The sequence below is a fragment of the Sinocyclocheilus rhinocerous genome, unplaced genomic scaffold (genome assembly GCF_001515625.1).
Source record: "Sinocyclocheilus rhinocerous isolate Xijiao unplaced genomic scaffold, SAMN03320098_v1.1 scaffold2267, whole genome shotgun sequence".
In the NCBI taxonomy this organism is placed as follows: Eukaryota; Metazoa; Chordata; class Actinopteri; order Cypriniformes; family Cyprinidae; genus Sinocyclocheilus; species Sinocyclocheilus rhinocerous.
This window is the reverse complement of record NW_015625573.1, coordinates 580,469-600,873: the sequence shown is the minus strand read 5'-3', so window position 1 is coordinate 600,873 and position 20,405 is coordinate 580,469. Positions and strand designations below refer to the sequence as shown.

The window sequence follows — 20,405 nt, the reverse complement described above, 5'->3', positions numbered from 1 at the left end:
GCCGCATGCTTGATGTGTGCCAAATTAAACCAGTTATTGTCATGTTTAAGCACTGCTACAGTAGCAAATGGCCACACATTCTCAAAAAGCGACAGACCCTAAACGATGTCACAATATAAAATATTGATGCTTGTCAACAAGACTATAATTTAAGTCCTAGTCCTAAATCTAACTTGAGTTTAAGTCCATTTTTGTCAAATAAGTTAAGTGCAACTTGAGTCCAAGTCTCTGAGTTTCCATTTTTGCATAACAGCAAACATGTTCATATAGAAAATGTGTATCATTTAAAGTTTTCGAGAGACCTTTGTAACAAAATGATTAAACAGCCAATGTCACCTGCTGAGATAGAAAAATGATATCAGTCAGTGAAACAAGCTGCTCCTGTCCTGCCCTAGTTCATTTCACCTACACACATCAAAACATTACAACTCGAATATGTCATGAATCAAGTACCATCTATCCAGAGATCATCAAAGATGTGCCTGTGGGACGCCATTAAGATGTTGCATTGAAGGGCTCCTGTTGTAAAGGCAAAATAAACAAATCAGTCCCTTTTTTGTTAATATCCTCCAGTGCTTTCTAATGAAAGACTTTGCATTGAATAGAGCAAATTAACCGACTGCAGTAAAGGCATTGCTGTGCCATAATGCCTTTCTCAGGGTGCCGTAGACTTTCTGTTCTTTCCCTATATTTTTCCACGCTTGCAGGTCTCAGCTCATTCCTCAAGGATTACCTTTTCAGATGCACATCATGTGATTTTTCAATTACTGCTCTAGTTATATTGCAAATATAGAGGAATTTGATTATCGCAATCTGGGGGTTTTTTATGGCCTTGGCTGACATCATACCACAAATTAATTTCCCATAAATTTAAGAGATCTTTGGTGAAAATATTGCATAATTTCAACATTGTTTGTTTTATCAAAGTCACATTTATTTTTTGGCTTCACACTGAACACTAAACTTAACCTATTAATTTTTCACTAGGAGTTTCTTCTGGAAACTCCCTTAAAGTCCCTACAAAAACAACAGCTTCAACCTTTGGGTCTGCCATCTGTGCCACTGAGCTCAGATTATGCTCATTTCACACAAAAAAAAAAACATCTGTACAATATGTCAGCTGAAGCCATCTGTAAAACTTAGTTTCATTTATTGTTATTTTAAACTTCTAGAAAATGAAAATGTCTGAGATAGATCTAAAGTATCTTTTCTGTAGTAAAGGGAAGATAGTAAATCTGTCACATCTTGCACATCAACTCAAATCACCAAAAAATTTAAAATTAAAAAATAAAAATCGCCCATATCATATTTTGTAACGGAGTACCACAACCAACATATCTGGTGGTACATCAATGGCACAGTACCTGTACTAATGAAAACAACTTCTACAGCCTTTCAAAGTTGAAACAAACATTATTTAAGATTGACAGACACTTTATGCCAGGCCTGCAAATGTAAATATCAAAATGAGTGAATGTACCCATGATAAGGCAAAGGTCAGAAACTGCTGGGACAATTTTTAATGGCCTGCCATCCAGAGGGTGATTTATCGCAGTAGGCATGCGTCAAAGTGGCCAGATAAAATGCTGATATATTGCGGCTAGGTGGCATCAAAAGACTGATTGCCTCACTATTGGTTACCAACACCCCCACTTTTTCGGCCCACCCTCCATTTCCGTGGGAAACTACACTTAGTACACACCAAAAACTCGGTCTTGACATTTAAGAAGGAACTTACCAGATTGAGAAAAACTGGACGGACGGACGGACGGACGGACAGACGGACAGACGGACAGACAGACAGACAGACAGACCGACAGACAGACAGACAGACCGACAGACAGACAGACCGACAGATAGATAGATAGATGGATCGGCGGAAGCAGGCAGAAGCATCACCTATCTCTCGCTCTATTAAAATGAAATGAGAGAGGGGGCACAGGAAGTAAGGGGTATATTTAGTGGTAGATTATCTCACTCTCGCTGTAATCTTCTGCAACATATGAGCTGGATGGCACTGCAAAAACTATAGCAGTGGCTGTAAGATGAGACAGTGTCGATCATATATAGGCTTAAGATCTGCTCTAGCAATTCCAAATACATAATATATAAAACGATTAAGATATTTTAAGTGTGCAACTCATCCCAACTTATGGATCTCAATGATATGTTTACTTCCAAGTGTCATTACAGAAAGAGAGGCAGTTAGTTAAGGATAAGGATCAACTTTATTTGTCCCCGAAAGGAAATTGTTTTTGGTAAAATTCAGCATTTTTATCGAGGCAGGAACAAATGAAAGCTTCAGTCTATTAGTTTTACACATTGGCATTCTTAGTCTTAGTTGATGGAAGGTGAGGTCTGGGAAAAGATAGCATGGATTAGTTTGACATGTTTACTAATTTTTGCCAATTGTTTCCCATACATTTCATAATTTATGCATCATCTTACCCAAGCATCATTGCATTAAGTCATCACATCTTTTTTTACACACAAAAACCGTCCACAAAAAAAAAAACTTAATTTGTCAAAATCTAATATAAATTCTAGCGTGTGACTTGCAATGATGGCATAGTTTTATCCATAAAACAGTCCCTTCTTTTCTCCAGAATGTGCAGTGAATTGAAAGCGTGAAAGCATGATGTTGTGATGTGATGTGTCATGTGACATGCAGAGGGCATCATTTGCATCAACATTATGAATATGGCACACATGAAGATGAAAAATTTTGCTCGTTTGAATGTAAGGTGTGTTCGGTTCTGAACACAATGGAGTGTCTGTACAGCTAGACCACATCATGCTAACAGTTAAAAGACTCAAAATCAGGAGAACAGGAAACATTTCTGGATTAATGACCTCAGAAAAGCTGTCATTAACAGAAAGAACAACACAATGCAACAAACACGTGACAAATAAATTCAAGAATTTTTTTTTAATTTGAAAGGCATTCTCAATTCAGTTTGGTGGTGTAAAACCCATTTCACTGTAATACATACAGATATGCGTTTCACTATAAAAAGTGGGGGGGGGAGGAATGCTGTTTTAATTTACCTTAATGATCTGTTTTAATTATAGGGTCCGAAAGCGCCTGTGAGATTTCACACTGTTTTCAAACTTAAACAGTCATGGTCTTAGCATGGACAAAAGCCAAGTTCTCAAGCATCAGGTTCACTTTGCGCAAGTGTTGGGATCACCGCAGCACCATACCACTTCTCAATGTTCCACAGTGGTCAGGGCTCTGGGTCGGCTTGCGGCCCCCTCTGACACATCCTGGCACGAAACCCACTCTTGTCCTCAGAGGGGCCAAGACAGTAGAGAGGGTACTGGAAGAAGGGGTAAGGAGAGAGCTGGCAGTTAAAGCCGTGAGGTTCTTAAGGGGGAAGAATTTTATGTGTGTCCTGTAAGCGGACCTTGGGTCTTGGCCGGGGCAGGTGGACAGAATTTGCTGTTGCAGATGTGATGTCTACTCAGCCATCACATACACGGTGAGAGGGCTATTTATACAACACTGTGGGAAATGGAGAACGCTCATGTTTATGAGCATTGACCTACAGACATGGAGAACGAAGGCTATATCATTTCAGCCTGAGGCCACCATTAGTGACATCGGGGTCAAGGTCTGCATGTGGACACATACATGTTTACATACTCCTTGCAGAATCTGTGTTATATATATATATATATATATAAAAGAGTTTATATAAAAACATTGTTTTGAAGATAGCTGACATTTTTAATTATAGGCCACAAGACAAAATAAATAAAAAATATAATAAAATATGAAAGAAAAAAGTATAGTAAAATAAAATAATAATAAATAAATAATAATAAAATACCATGTTAAGAACCAATATGTAAACATTTGGACAGGATAATTTATGTAAAAATATAAAATAAAAAAACAAATACAGTAGCAAAATAAAATAATAGATTAAAATAAAAATTAAATACTAATAATAAAAAATACTGTGTGATGCTCGAGAAGGCAACACCATGTAAAGAACCAATATGCAAACTTTTGAACAGGACAGTTTGTGTAAGTGTAAATAAAGTTATTCTTTTGTCTTGTAGAATACAATGGCTTTATCAGGAGAACTTTCTTTAAAAAAAAAAGAAAAAGTTAAACATCTTACAGATTCTGCAAATAGTATGTAAACCTAAGGAAAAAAAGAGCATAAACGTAACAACTGTAAGTGATTACGGTATGATGCATATAACAGTGGGGTCTTCAAAAGGACACTTGTAATGATCCATTAAAAGTGTGTGTATGTGGTTACAGTCATATATGGCAAATCGTTTTAGAGATCATACTGAATAAACCACCCTTTGATTTTCTGAGGCTGGTCCCACCAGCTTAAAAGTGCACTGAGGTCAAAGTAATTCTCTGTGGTCGGTAGCCTCTCACCCAGTCCGGAGGGAATAAGTGAGAGTGAGAGAGATGAAGAGGTCAATTCAATAAAAGATCAGCGATGAAAGTGATGAAAATATCAGATTTACTGTCTATTACAGGCAGTATACATACATGCTCATATACACATATGTAAGTGCATGACATTGGGGAAAGTGTAAAGTGAGTGAGCCAAGTGTTTTTCCTGCCAACGTTTAATTGTGTCATAAATCCGTCCTGAGGCCAGGCAATACTGGTATTCACACCTCCGACTGCAACACAGACTCCTACAGCAGCGTAGCTAATCTAGATAGGACACTATTAATACTGCCATCTGCAGTCACCAGCTTGACATATAGTAAGTGCTCATGCAGGTAAACCAGCTAGCGGTTTGAACAAAACAGACCGTATTTGAAGGCGTATTGGAGCGGCTATCATTAGGAAAATTCCAGGTTCAATATAAATTATCCCCAGCATCTGTGATATAGTTTCCTGTACCTGTTGCAGTTACAATAAGGAACTGACAAAGGGCATAAACAGTGTAATACAAAAATACGTAACACAATTTTGAAAGAATGTCTCTTGAGGATCCAAACAGAATTGCAAACAGAAAAGTTTCCTAAACTGTCAGCCGGAGGGGTTTGGGTACTTTTTAACCAATTCCCAGCCAAATACCAGCTTGGTCAGCTTGGAAGTTCAGGTTAAACCAGCTAAGATGAGTTAAAGTTTTTTTTTTTTGCAGGATAGTTTCAGAAAAAAAATATATAGTTTAGCTATATATAAATAAAATGTAAAAAATACAGATGTCTTAGTGTCTCTGCATATGAAGGTACTAATAAATTAGACTAAAAAATACACAGATCAGATTTGAACATCATATATTAACAGGAGAGTTAATAATTAATCTTGTTTATGCCAACATATTTTGCACTTGCCAATATCACAATCTCTGTAATGTTTGAATGACATGGTTTGAACTTTAGAGAGAGATTTCTTGTAAAATACATCAAAATACAAGCTTCACAGCTTTCAAACCTTCAAAGAAATGTTTTTTTACAAAATTAGGAATTATTTTTTTTCTGGGGTAATCAACATTATGCCACAAATGATGTCGACTGAATCTGAAACCTTTTCCAAAACCTAGTTAAGCAGCAAGACGAAGTATCCTTACAGATCTAACCCAATTACAGTGACACATATATGCTCCCATATGGCTGATGAGCTATACATATGAGGTTTAGTATGACCTCAGTACGAGGGTCACTCCTTTTAGTGTATGTAATGGAGATTGTGTACACACAGGGTGGAGGGGCATCAAGCTTCAGCCGTCAGTCGTTTCAGGCCGAGTGAGGGAGGAGGGCAGTTCCCAGGCCCCCGTGTGTACGTTGGGGGGTAATAACTCATGAGCTCCCTCAGAACTTCCTCTTTCGTCCCTGGTTTTTACGACCCCTGTAGACTGGAGTACAGCTGCTCAGGCTCTGCGATGCGAATCTAGGGAGCGTGAGAGAGGAGAAACAGGAGGAAAAAGAGGACAGCAGGAGAGCTGATGGAGAAAGGTGAAATCAGAGTGTCCATTTGAACAGAGAGCAAGAGAAAAAGGAAGCTTGATGTTGAGATTCATGGCGTTTTGTGATAAATATGGCAACTAGAACTACATGATTACAAAACAAGCCACTGAGTGTGAGAACGGCACTGTAGTGATGCTGTATGATTTATGATGGTTAGTGTCACTATGACAATTGAGAATGGCTTGACAAACAATTCTCATGTGAATAATGAGGTGTAATCTATCAACCTTTATCAACTGAAAAAAATTAATTGGGCCGAACAAAACTTTTCAAATATTATAGTTTACACAATGGTAACTTAGTTTTACATGCTGCTTTCATTACCTGCAAAAATAATTCCAACAAAACAACATTTTCAGATTTTCAGAAGAAAAACATTGCATTTTAATTGAAATGGTTTCATTTATAATAAAAATTTATAAAATAAAAAATGTATAAAACAGAAAGTTGTTTTTCAATTGTGATAATATTTCACGATATTACAGTTTTTACTGTATTTTTGATCAAAGTGGTGAGTAAAGAGACTTCTTTAAAAATGCACAAAAAAAAAAAAAAGGCTAACACTTTACAATAGGGTCACATTTGTTAACATTATTTAATGCATTAACTAACAAATTTACAACGAACAACATGTTTTACGGCATTAACCTTTAATGTCAATGTTAGTTGATACATAATACTTGTTCATTTTAGTTAACTTTTGATCTTAAAAATGTATTAGTAAATGCTATGATTAACATTAACTAAGACGAATAAATGCTAAAGAAGCATTGTTCTTAGTTATTTCATGTTAACTAATGTAGATAAACATTACTAAATGAAACCTTACGGTAAAGTGTTACCAAAAAACATTGACCCCAAACCTTTAAACGGTAGTGCATGCGTGTATAATATCCTAATGTATTAGAAATACATAATATTATTATTTTACAGTAGTAAAAATAACTAGTAGTAGCTATGGTATTTCGGCAAAAAGTGCAGTTACCATGGTACATTTTTCTAAGGGACAGTCTATTAAATAAATTCTGTGCACGCAATTGGACATATTCCTCATAATAACACCAAGCGGCTAAAGTAAATACAGAAACATCTATTATATTTTTCTTCTCTCAGTGTTAGGCTCCTTCTTTTTGTACTATAACATTTTCAGTTGCCAGTTTTCTCCAAAACAATTCCAATAAGAGTCAAACATTGTTCAAACATTCTCATCAACTTTCCCTGCAATCCGTTCGGTGACAGTGTTTGTGTGTGTGTGTGCGCGCGCATAATCAGTTTATGGTGTGTTTAGTACATGCACAGTATCCCCGACCCCTGATCACACCAAGTATTTTAATCCAGTCTGCTGCGTTTTCACATGACTGTCACGCACCCCTGCCACCAACATTATTTAATGCATTAACTAACAAATTTACAACGAACAACATGTTTTACGGCATTAACCTTTAATGTCAATGTTAGTTGATACATAATACTTGTTCATTTTAGTTAACTTTTGATCTTAAAAATGTATTAGTAAATGCTATGATTAACATTAACTAAGACGAATAAATGCTAAAGAAGCATTGTTCTTAGTTATTTCATGTTAACTAATGTAGATAAACATTACTAAATGAAACCTTACGGTAAAGTGTTACCAAAAAACATTGACCCCAAACCTTTAAACGGTAGTGCATGCGTGTATAATATCCTAATGTATTAGAAATACATAATATTATTATTTTACAGTAGTAAAAATAACTAGTAGTAGCTATGGTATTTCGGCAAAAAGTGCAGTTACCATGGTACATTTTTCTAAGGGACAGTCTATTAAATAAATTCTGTGCACGCAATTGGACATATTCCTCATAATAACACCAAGCGGCTAAAGTAAATACAGAAACATCTATTATATTTTTCTTCTCTCAGTGTTAGGCTCCTTCTTTTTGTACTATAACATTTTCAGTTGCCAGTTTTCTCCAAAACAATTCCAATAAGAGTCAAACATTGTTCAAACATTCTCATCAACTTTCCCTGCAATCCGTTCGGTGACAGTGTTTGTGTGTGTGTGTGCGCGCATAATCAGTTTATGGTGTGTTTAGTACATGCACAGTATCCCCGACCCCTGATCACACCAAGTATTTTACTCCAGTCTGCTGCGTTTTCACATGACTGTCACGCACCCCTGCCACCATGGCAACAGAAAAGAGAGAGACTGGAAAAAGATAGAAAAGAGAGCAAGAGATAGAAGGAGTGGCAAAATGTTCCCTCGCCCTCCTCCAGCCTTATAACAATTATTAGTTCTGAATCTGCACTCGTCTGAACCCCACCTTGTAAATGAGTGCTTGGCTCTTATTCTGCCCTGTCTGTATCACTAGTGCAAATTTCAAGCAGCGCAGATGATCAACAGTATGCAAACACTTCCCCTCTCACACAGCTTCCCGCAGTGTCAGATAAGGGTCTTCTGCGAAGGTGAATGTGAGATAGAAAAACAGATACACCTTTTTCTCAGGTCACAGTTTCGTAGAGCATTTTATCTCAAAGGGCAAATGATTTAACCAGGTTTATTACTTTTTTATTCAATCAACTCTTTATCTTGAGTATGTCTAGGTATAAATGATTTTGACTATTGAAATAATGTGATCTTTTCTGTGTAACAAAGTGTGTGGGAGGACATAGATAACACTGATGGTGGCAGCAGGGTCATGAACTACAAATAAGATCCATCATCTGATGCCTGAGATAAAAATCGAGAGTTTTCATGAAGAACACTGCTAAACATGCATATGTTCTGCGAATTCCAAGGACAGCTGCTGCTAAAAATGCATCCACGAATCTAATGCAACACTTCTTATCTTTTCATTCGCTTCTACAAAAAAAAAATCCAGCATAGTTCAAGGCCTGGCAGTGTTTATCAGCAGGTCAGCCTCAGCAAACTCCCACTTCCCCCTCTGCAAAGAAAAAAAAATGAAGGGGTGAAGAGTTGACTGACTCTGAGCATTGTGGTTGGTGATGCACGCTACCGTGGCAGCTTCTCTTTTCGGTTGTGCCCACTTCCTGCAGACACGCAGACATAACGGGGTACGAATGTCAGCGTTTCGTTGTCTCTGCAAAAAAATGGTTAGCAGCACCTTTTCTTGCATCTAGTCTCTAAAATCAGCTCTATTTCTCGGTTTCCGTCTTGCTGAAAACTGCAGAATAACGGAAGACAATTAGAGGCCCGGGCCGAGAACAGGAAGATTTGGAGACGTTTTGTATCTCAGGGTTTTTAAACTGCAGTTGGGCGCACTCTGGTGCTTGTGCATGGAAAAACAGCAGACATGGAGCACTTAAAGGGGTCATATGATGCTGCTAAAAAGAACATTATTTGGTGTATTTGGTGTAATGAAATGTGTTTATGCGGTTTAAAGTAAAAAAAAACACATTATTTTCCACATACCTCTACACTGCCCAAAACTCGCGTTTGAATCATCAGTGGCAAGTTCTTTAAATTAAAACGTACTTACAGACTGCGAGTCAGAACTGCAGGCATTTTAGTCTAAGCTTTATGCACCAAGAGCTTGTAACATTCCAAAGAGAAAGGAAAAATTGAAATCGCATCATATGACCCCTTTAAAAACTCATTCTTCATCAGAAATGTTTTGCACATAAAAAAAGCGAATAGTATTCTTTAAAAAAAATTTAAATAATGCACACTCACATGAGATCCAGTCATTCGCGAGACGTTCACACAAAATGCCTTTCTGAATAAAACGCGAAACACGGAAAATATAGCTACAATCTCGAGAAACGTTTTTAAACATTTAACTTAAAAACACGACGAAACGCGAGACGGCTATTACACATCTAGCATATAAATAAATAAGTAAATAGAATTTTAAAATGAAAAAAAAAGTCCTAAAATGCTTATTTCACATGGGGCGTGTCACCCAATGGGGACCAACATGATGTGATACTATATACAATTAATAATATTACTTTAACTCCCGGAAACTTTCAGATGGAATAAATTAGCAACGCCAATGGTAACCAAAAATTATTTTATCTTGTAGATGATTTATGTCAGGAAAAATCCACTGTCACAGTGGCAAACATGACCTAAAAATTACTGAGTGTGTGCCCTGAATTTGAAACAGACCTCCTCGCTGCAGTGCAATTGCTGTTTGTTTGGCAACTTTTGCACCAAGAAAATAATCGAAAGTTCCAAAATGTCTGTTAGGTCTAAATGCGACATGAATGTAAATTTAAGATAAATTCAAACTAAGACTTAATAAACCACTCCATTTCATTTGGCTTTTAGAGATATGAGATTAATTCTTGAATACCTGGTTTATATATAGGAGCCTGACTGGGCGGTCAGTACAATTATTAATTTTGTGCAGATAATTGGGGGGACCAAATCTTTAATAATGCAGCTGCCTCAACAAGCTCATCTTGTTTATGGCTGGAAGGAAGCCTTATACATCCATAACATGAGGAGCATATTAGCCACAATGTGCTAAAACTACAAATTTGAATGAACATACTTCTGTTGATGAATTATTAATTCACTGGTTTGGGATGCACTGCTGCTCTATGGTATGGTGTTTTGCAGCATATAAGATTAATTTCCATGGGACGCAGGGATATAACTAAAGACAGGACAAACTAACAAAAACATAAAAACAACTGCGGAGCACGCCACGGAGGCAGCCATCAGCGTCGGCGCCAACAGCATATGCTGTTCTGTGTCAGCCTCACCACAAGGATAAGTTTTCTACATTTATTTACGCTTTGATTAGAACGAAAACAGCGTATCGGTGTGGTGTGCCAGGGATCCTCAATGCAGTTTGCGTAGTATGAACATTTGTAGTATGAATGTGCAACGGGAGTCAAGCCCATATCCCTTACCAGTAACCATAGCGACAGTGACCAAAGTAATATCCTATATTGCACATCCACAAAACTAAAAAGTCTTATTACGTTTTGACAGGACAAGAGTCCGAAAGCAGCCAGATATGAAGGGTGTAGATTAGAGACCTGCACTCCCGCGGGACCCGACGCAACAGAGTGCGGTGCGGGACAACCCTGTTGAAAAAACCAGCATATGCTGGTTAGGTATATTGTATTTCTTGGACAGGCTGGACAAGTTGCTGGCCTTCGAGTCCAACACTGAGGAAAAAAACATGAATAAATAAAGAGAAGAAACCTCATATATACAGTGCAATACTACATTTTGCAGGTTTAGTGGGATCTTCAATCTTTTCAAGCCAAGAACCATTGCACATTGGCAAAAGCTAAGAAATGGGAGTGGATCAGCGCCCCCTTTTGAGGGTTTTTGATGAGGTTAGTTTTACCAACAGGTCATCAAACTCAAAACTCATATATATTGTCATCATCAATCAGGACAACTTTCTAATTTACAGTCATTAGTTCCGACCAACAGGATGCTACAATGCAAACTGATTTTGGATATCTGAAATGGTGCAGCCATGGCAAAGGATTAAATAATGAGAAAAAAAAGGGAAACAGGAAAAGTCTCATATCTTCTAAATGCATTTGTCTGATTTAGATTAAATTTAGATTGTATGTCATTGGGGCTGAGTAAATGTGAAATGGATGTAGTATTCTACCAGAAAGACTTGGGAGGCAAGAGAACGTCTGAATAAAACTTACTTAAAGGGTTACTCCACCCCAAAATGAACATTTTGTCATTAATCACTTACCCCCATGTCGTTCCAAACCCGTAAAAGCTTTGTTCGTCTTCGGAACACAATTTAATATATTTTGGATGAAAACCGGAAGGCTTGTGACTGTTCCATTGACTGCCAAGTAAATAACACTGTCAAGGCCCAGAAAAGTATGAAAGACAAAGTCAGAATAGTCAATCTGCCATCAGTGGTTCAATCTGAATTTTATGAAGCTACGAAAATACTTTTTGTACGCAGAGACCTGCACTCCCGCGGGACCCGACGCAACAGAGTGCGGTGCGGGACAACCCTGTTGAAAAAACCAGCATATGCTGGTTAGGTATATACCAGCATAAACCAGCAAAAGGACCAGTATAAACCAGCAAAGGACCAGCTTAAACCAGCATCAAAACATACCTAAACAGCATATGCTGGTTTTTTCAACAGGGAAGGCTTGATGGGTGAATGCGGGTGCGGGCGGGTAGAGACTGTGTGTACGGGAAGCGGGAAAATAAAATGATTCGCGGGACACCCGCAAAATAGAAATATCTGAACATAAAATATCTAAAAACAAATAAATTGTTATTCATCTATTGCAGAAAAGCAACAAGAACAACTAATATAAAATAAAAACGATTACCACGCGCATGCAAGCATAGGCAGTTTCCATTTGTAACACGTGTTTGCAGTGTTCAGCAATGTAGCCAATCACAAACATATCTGTTGATTTCTAGAACGCAATGACCAATCAGAGGTGTTTAAGTTAGAATCTACTCACCGCTCAAACGGCGGAGTTCCTTCTCCCCAGAGACCGCAGTGCTGTAGATGTTCTCATATGGGGTTAGAATTGTTCCTTTATTCCACATAAATAGATTATGATCCACAAATAAATGTAAAAAGATTCACAAAAATTAAACATTCACAAATTAATAGAATGAGATCCACAAATATGTTGGAGTTCCACAAAAATGAATTAAATTCACAAATAAATAAACTGTTATTTGCAAATAGAAAAACATTCACAAATTTACTTTTATGTCACAAACACAACTCTGCCTAACATTCATTTGTGTGCCACTTCCTGTACATTTGTGGATCACTTCTTGAGTATTTGTGAATGTCTTTCTGTGCATTTGTGGAGCTGCCCTCACTCCCCTCTGCAGGTCCTTCCTGATCTCTTCTGTGCAGAAGTAGGTTAGGAGGCTCTCAATCGCTGACCGATATAAGTTGGTCACCAGGTTTCTAGGGAGAATGGCATGTTTCAACTTCCTAAGAAAGTAAAGTCTCTGTTGGTCCTTCCCCACCTGGTGGGAGATGTGGACCAGGTGAGGTCAGCCAAGATGTGCAGACCCAAGAAATTTAAAGCTCTCTAACCTCTCTACTTCCTTCTTGTGTATGCAGAGGGCAGAGTGCTCAGTGCACTTAGATTTCCTTGAGTCCACAATCATTTCCTTGGTTTTAGTGATGTTTAGGTCCAGATTATTGTGATCGCACCATTCTGTGAAATGCTCACTATTGTCTGTTATCAGTCTTATGGTGGTATCATCAGCAAACTTGACGATGGTATTCACGATGGACTGAGAACACATCCCTGTGGCGTGCCAGTGTTCAGTCAATAAATAAAATGTATTTACTATTGTTTAGATTGATGAAAGGAGGCTATTTCAAAAATAGGCTTTTGAATGGGCTTCATTTGAATTCACCTACTTAAATGGAACAAATGTAATGCTTTTCACAACAAGCCAGTCTGCCAGGAAATGTCCCCCAGACTTTATGACATTTAAAGGTGACATAGCATGAAAATCTGACTTTTCCAGGTTTTAAGTGCTATAATCAGGTCACCGGGGCATCTACCAACCAAGGAAACGTGAAAAAGGTTAACCCAGTAACTTTGTTTTGGTAAGCTTTTTTCTGCAAGCGTCTGAAAAAACGAGCGTGTCTGATTTCGCTCCCCTAGTGACGTTGCAAAGGGATCTCATTATAATATTACCGCCCCTTAATCTGTAAGCTTCCACTCACTGCGCCATCATTTTGATTTCACAAGCAACAATGGTGTACCAGTTCCAACGCCATGGCGAAAGTCTGAGCAAATCATGCTAACTGTTCTGTCTTGGGCTGCACAGAGGAGCACAGAACACTATTCAAAGACCCAGCCTCAGAGGATTTTATTCGTCTTGTCAAAATACTAAATTCGTTTGACATTTTTCTGTTAACAGTAGGAGTCGTAGAGAAAAATAAATAAATACGACATCTTTTATTTAAAATTATTGGCTAAGCAAAATATAAACAAAACCAAGTTGAACGCATTGCTTTGCTCCATCACAGTCCTGAGCGCAAGCTGTACCGGTGGTCAATAGGAATAAAGCGCAGATATGCTGTTCTAAATGGACATCGGGAACGGGATATTTTTAGACCGCCCGCTCCTGTTCAAATTACACCAGAGTTACCGAGCGCTACCGCGTTTTATTCGGGAATTTAATCCCGTGGCGCAAAAAATCCGGTCGGGTCGCGGGAATGCAGACCTCTAGTATGAGCTGTAATGATGCAGCTCTATTCTGGAAAAGAGGGCGGGGAGCAGCAGCTCATTTGCATTTAAAGAGACAGGCACGAAAAACAGTGCGTTTCTACTTCCACTCAAAATAGGCATTTTCAAAATGATATAATAAATGATCTGTGGGGTATTTTGAGCTGAAACTTTACAGACACATTCTAGGGACACCAGAGACTTATATATTACGTATTGTAAAAAGGGGCATAATATGTCTCCTTTAAGTAACTTGTTAGAAGTGTCATGTTAGAAATTCCCATCTGAGTTTATCAGGTCATGCACTTCAACCGTAATTCTAATGAGCTAGAATAAACATAGGCTTCATGTGAAATTACATAAAAAGAATGGCCTGCTTTGGTAAAGAAAAACCCCAAAAGCCACAGGCCAGTGATACCATTTCTGTAGGTAAGATTGACGGTGACCTTGTAATGAGACATCTACCAGTCAAAAGATGAAAAAACACATGTCAGTGTGAACTGTTAAAACAGAAAGAAAGGTAAATAAAAATTTAGTTTGAATCATTTTATTTATACTGTAGGTTTGGTGAGATGAACAAACTCTCTTCTGATGAGCATTTTAGCCTCATCCATTTGTTGCGTCTGGTTGGTTACTGTGGGTTTAACTCTTCAATGCATGTAAAACACAGACTAACGCAAGCACTGAAAGAGAAAGCTGTAGGAACCCAGGCCAGACATCACATCTGCAACCATGCAAGAGGCAGGACCACAGATACAAATATATATGTAGTTCTAGACTGCACCGGATTGCATTTGACCCAAATCTCTGCTTCTTGAAAAAAGTGGTAGGCCGCCACCACTCTCCCCAGACACTAGTTTCAATGATCTGGTCTGGATTGAGTAACTGGACATGACCGCAAATCTCCTCACTGCAGTGCAAGTGCCGTTTGTTAGGCAACTTTTGCACCAAGAAAATAACTGAAAGTTCCAAAATGTCTGTTAGGTCTAAATGCGACATGAATGTTCATTTAAGACAAATTCAAACTAAGACTTAATAAACCACTCCATTTTATAAGGCTTTTAGAGATATGAGATGAATTCTTGAATATCTGGTTTATATATAGGAGCCTGACTGGGCGGTCAGTACAATTATTAATTTTGTGCAGATAATTGGGGGGACCAAAACTTTACTAATACAGCCGCCCCACAAGCTTTACGTTTACTCCCCTGGCTGGAAGGAAACCTTACCTAACGTCCATAGCATGAGGAGCATTAATAAGTGGTCAGTGGAACTGATCCAACCCACAATGTGCTAAAACTACAAATCTGAACACTTCTGTTAATTAATTATCAATTCACCTTTTTTGGGATGCACTGCTGCTCTATGGTATACTGTTTTACAGCATATAAGATTAATTTCCATGAACTGAGGGATTTCACAAAGACATACAGTACACAGGAAAACACACTTTCATTCTCTCTTTCATTCACACTCCAAACAAACGCAGACAAACTTCTGTGTAGTTCATAAAACAGATACCGGTGATAATCAGGTTAGGGACTCGACAGCCTGTTAGGATGGAAAGTGCCAGATCTGACAGTCTTTAAGAACAAGCTGTGGCTTTAAAACACAAATGTTGAACTTGTCGTCATTTGATAATCCGTCTGCTTTTCACCTGTAACTTTCTCAAGAGCTCCTCTTCCCTCCATACATCCCACACCTCACAGCCACCAGAAGCGTATGTACACGATCAGCATGATGAAGAAGACTCCACCCACAGCTAGCTTAGCATATGTGGAGCGAGTGTTCAGGTACTTAGCGTCACTTCTGTATTTCTTGGACAGGCTGGACAAGTTGCTGGCCTTTGAATCCAATGCTGAGGAAAAAACATGAAAAAATAAATAGAAGAAACCTCAAATATACAGTACAGTACTCAATTTTGCAGATTTAGCTCAGGGATTTTCAACCTTTTCAGGCAAAGTACTCCTTAGTAGATAGAGAGACTGAGGAGGGGCCTACTGTTCTACACCAGTGTTTCCCAACCAGGGATTGCCACCATTGATGGACACAATTTTTTTATAATATTAAAAATATCTGTATGACAGTATATTCTGCAGTTCTTCCCTGTTGTACCGAATATCTATACTTTTCAAAGTATCATATCGAAGTTAGAAATTCAAATATTGTGACAAAATTAATTTTGTAGGGTGCCACAAATTTGTTAAAATGTTACAATTTAAAATAACAATTTTCTATCTCTATAATATTTTTAAAATGCAAGTAATTTATTGCTGTGATAGCAAACGTGAATTTTACTCATGAGTCATTACTCCGGTCTTCAGTGTCACATGATCCTTCAGAAATCATTCTAATATGCTGATTTGGTGCCCAAGAAATATTTATTATTATAATCAACTTTGAAAACAGCTGCACTGCTTAATATTGGAAACCGTCTTAATTTTTTTCAGGATTCTTTGATGAATAGAAAGTTCAAAGAACAGCATTTATTTGAAATAGAAATCGTTTGTAACATTGTAAACGTCATTTTTAATGCATTTTAAATGTCATTGCTGAAAACTGAATTCTTTCAAAAAACAACAACAACTTTGTTTTATGTGTAAAAATTTGATTTTCATTTGAACCTATATTAGTACCATATTCATACATTTTACATTCTTTGTTAGTGTAATGTTTTGTTAATATTTGTCATTAAAGCCTTTAAAATCATATTGATTTGTAGAATCTTGTGCTTTTTAATTTACATTTTTTTTAAATAAGGTAAGACAGTGAAACAGTCAGTCAAACTAGCTTTTTAACTTCAGCTTTGAAATGGTCTTTTACATGCCTCGAAAACAGATTTTACAGGTCAAAGAGAAAAAAATGTTCATAAGCAGTATTTACCAGATAAGGCCTCCCCCCTTTGCAGAACTTCTTCTATGTTGGCCACCATGATTCTCTGTACATCCTGTAACTCTGTGTTGATGTTGCTCAGGTTCCTACGTGCTCTGCTGTCGATGTATGACTTTTTGGTTTTCTGAATATATGTATCTTTGGACAGGTAAGAAAGCAGCATTACAAGATTGTCTCTTTGACAGGAAGTAAATGAAACTAGCTAATGAGAGAGTGAGGGTTCTTACCAAACTCTATGAAGGAGTAGGGCCTGGAGACCGTGGGCACCTTCTTGCCATGCTGTTCATGAAACTCTGCCTGCAGATCTTCGAGATAAGCGAAGGCTAGCTTTTTAGGAAACCCGGCCTCACACAGCACCAGATAGCAAACGCCTTTCTCTATGACATAGCTTTGAAAAGAGGTGAGAAGCCATTTTTTATTAGCCATATGTTTCATCTATCACATATTGTTGTGTGAAAAACTAGAAATAAAAAGTACAGTGATCATGAAATCAGTAATCTCACCTTCTTGTGATCAATTATTTTATTAGTTGTAGTGTACTGTTCACTTACTGAAAGGCCATTGATCCAGCCTCTAAGGTGCATCGGTTTGGACTCTGTTCATTTAATTTGCGGAAGAGCTGTTTGGCTTGGCTCTGATATTGCTGGAGATCTCGGCCCATCTGAGAACAAAAGCGCTAGATTATTAGATATTACATTTGACTCGATCCTCTTCAGACGGATTTGACAAAGCTAAAGGTGAACAAACCTTTTCATTTCCCTTCATGGCAGCATGAAAGGAGGAAACGTAAAGATGTTAGACCTAAATCAAATGAGTAGTCAGTCACATTAACACTATTTGGAGATACTATAGGGAAGCTTTTTTCTTTACTTCTTCCAAATCTACTAAAGCAGCCCAAAACTTTGTCTTGGTCCTCAAAACATCAACAACAAAGTTTAAGCATAAGAAAAAAATGAGAAACATAGGAAATAGGCCACTCTTATGAAGATGTTTTGCAGCAGTTTAACCACAATTATGGCAGTTCAGCTGCACATGAGGAGTTACAGGTCAATCAAACCAGTCAAAAACAATACTGAGTGAAAAGTGACAAGCGAGTCTCATACTCTTCCATTATGTTGAAGAGGAATACATCATGTTAATTTACACATCTAAAGGGTCATATCTGCCTATGTAGTTCTCTAGATTACAGGAAACCATGCACACACACACATAATATGCATATCACAGAGATAAATAAACCACAAAATTAACTGGGAAAATTATTGTCCTCAAGTCATTCCAAATTAGGGATGCTTTTATGTACAGTACATTTTCAAGACGCACTTCACACATCAACGTTGGTCTCTAACTCACACAAAGTTATCATACAAGTATAGATGTTGTGGAATATATACCATATGAATCATTTGGTGCCTTTTTAGAGCTTGACAGCTCATGATCACATCACTATATGCTTTCATTGTATAGAACAAAATGGAGCATGTTATTTACAAAAATATTTACAACTCTTCTTTTGTGCTACAGAGAAGGGGAGTCACATAACATAAAGGTGAGTATATGATGACAGAACTTTTTTCAGTGAACTATTTGAACTATAAAATAAACATTGAAATAAATAATATTTATAAAAAAAAAATAAAGAATGGTTAAATAAAAAATTTAATGGTTAAATAAAGTTATTTAAATTTTTAAATGTTATATTTTCAATTTTATATTTATTCCTCATTGCATCAGGTAATTGAATATACTCTCATAAAACATGAATACAATTGAGTTTTTGAGGTAATGTCTCGGACACCATACATTTAGGGTTCAACCTAAAGTGCTTTCCTATAAACATATATACAAATCTTATTATAATTAAGTTATAATATATACCTGGAAACTACAGGAAAAAATGTAAAACAATTCTCAAATCTTTTATGATGTAACTGACTTAGTATGGAGGGAAGACAAATGGTGTGACATGACAGAAGAGGGCGCTGTAACTGATCAAAATTATGTGAATCCATCTAATGAAGCCTCTCTCTCTCTCTGTGACCAATTTACATCTTTCAAACCGAGAACGAACGAGATAGAAACAAATATAATATCTCAAGATTTACTACACTGTTAGATTCCAAATAAAGTATTTCAAATGAATGCGAACACTCCAACAGATGTCTAATTATAGCAATCTGAGCTAATAAAGGCCCGATTAAAACAGTTATCTGATGTTGTGGATTACAAATCCCGAGAACTAGACACTTTTAGAAGTAAACGTCATGTTTTTAAAGATATTGCTCTTTGACTTGTTACATTTACAGCACACATAGGCCTAATATAAATTATAAAACACAGAGAGAGAGATAACTGAGCTCATACCTGCTCGTCCTCCTGCATTGAAGCCGCCAGCGGCAGTCCGTCCGCCAGCCGCGCGATCATTGTCAGCAGCACCATTTCTCTGAAATTTCGGATTTACGCACAGCAGGTGTATGTGAAGCGGTTAACAGCTGTAAAAATGTCTGTGTCTGGATTGCAGCTTCACAACACTCCTCCGTTCGCTGAGCTGGCCGGAAATACGTGAATAGTTGGCGTCGCTGTATTATTGTCCCGCGGGGTATTACTTTTTTAAACCACTATCATTGGTTCCGTATGTGAATAGGGATTAGATATTGTTATATACTGACTTTGAAAGACAGAAGTTGATGTTAAATATTTAGTTTTGAGTCATTTATTCGATATTTTACCAGGGACAGTTGTTTTCACCAGTCTACCACGTCCTCTAACAATATCTTGCTGTCAGTTAACCCATTATTTGTCCACAGTGGAATATTTATTCATTTAAATTTACATAAAAAAATTTACTTTTAAAATATATGTACATACGTTTCTGGACATAAACTAACTCCAATAAAAGTAATCCAAAGTGATGGGTGTGCTTGCGTGTGCCAGCCCCACAAAATCACAGAGAACCTAAGCTTAAATTTTCATTAAAGCTCCAATAGTATTTAAAAACTATGGTCTTTATGATTTCTGACCCCCCTCGAAGATCAAATCAGTTGCCCTTGATGTCTGGCGTGTTTATTAAGAGGTCAGTTAATGGAGACAGATACGGCAGGTGCACTCAGCAGACACTAGATGGCAGCATTTCTCATATGGAATAACGAGTCTTTTGGACAGAGTGGAGACCCGGGAATAAAGGACTAGAGACATTTCTGTACCAGACAGTATCCAAGGATCAAAAAGAAAAACACTTTATTGATCACAACATGAGATGTTGCCAAAGTAATTTAAAGGGTATCCACAATATGTGTCCAGTTAAAGTAAAATATCTCATTTGTAGTCAGGCAGCCTTTTCTACAGGAAACGTGGTCATGACCTGAATTTTAAAGAGCTGGGTTGTCTTTTTC

At 37.5% G+C, this 20,405-nt stretch overlaps 1 protein-coding gene across 6 annotated transcripts; it reads right to left on the bottom strand.

Moving 5' to 3' along the window:
• Positions 1-5,469: 5,469 nt before the first annotated feature.
• LOC107750823 (vesicle-trafficking protein SEC22b-B) lies at positions 5,470-19,701 on the bottom strand. Of its 6 annotated transcripts, none has more exons than XM_016566390.1 (7): positions 19,378-19,701; positions 17,761-17,772; positions 17,565-17,674; positions 17,241-17,401; positions 17,005-17,151; positions 15,779-15,979; positions 5,470-5,875 (listed from the first exon to the last, which is right to left on the bottom strand). In XM_016566390.1, the coding sequence occupies exons 1-6, from the start codon at positions 19,450-19,452 to the stop codon at positions 15,825-15,827; spliced, it is 660 nt and encodes a 219-aa protein (XP_016421876.1). In that variant the 5' UTR covers positions 19,453-19,701; the 3' UTR covers positions 5,470-5,875; positions 15,779-15,824. The 6 variants fall into 6 exon arrangements, with proteins under 6 accessions (XP_016421876.1, XP_016421869.1, XP_016421850.1 ...); XM_016566383.1 differs by lacking the exon at positions 5,470-5,875 and adding an exon at positions 5,910-5,927; XM_016566364.1 differs by lacking the exon at positions 5,470-5,875 and adding an exon at positions 11,032-11,079.
• Between the last annotated feature and the right edge of the window lie 704 nt (positions 19,702-20,405).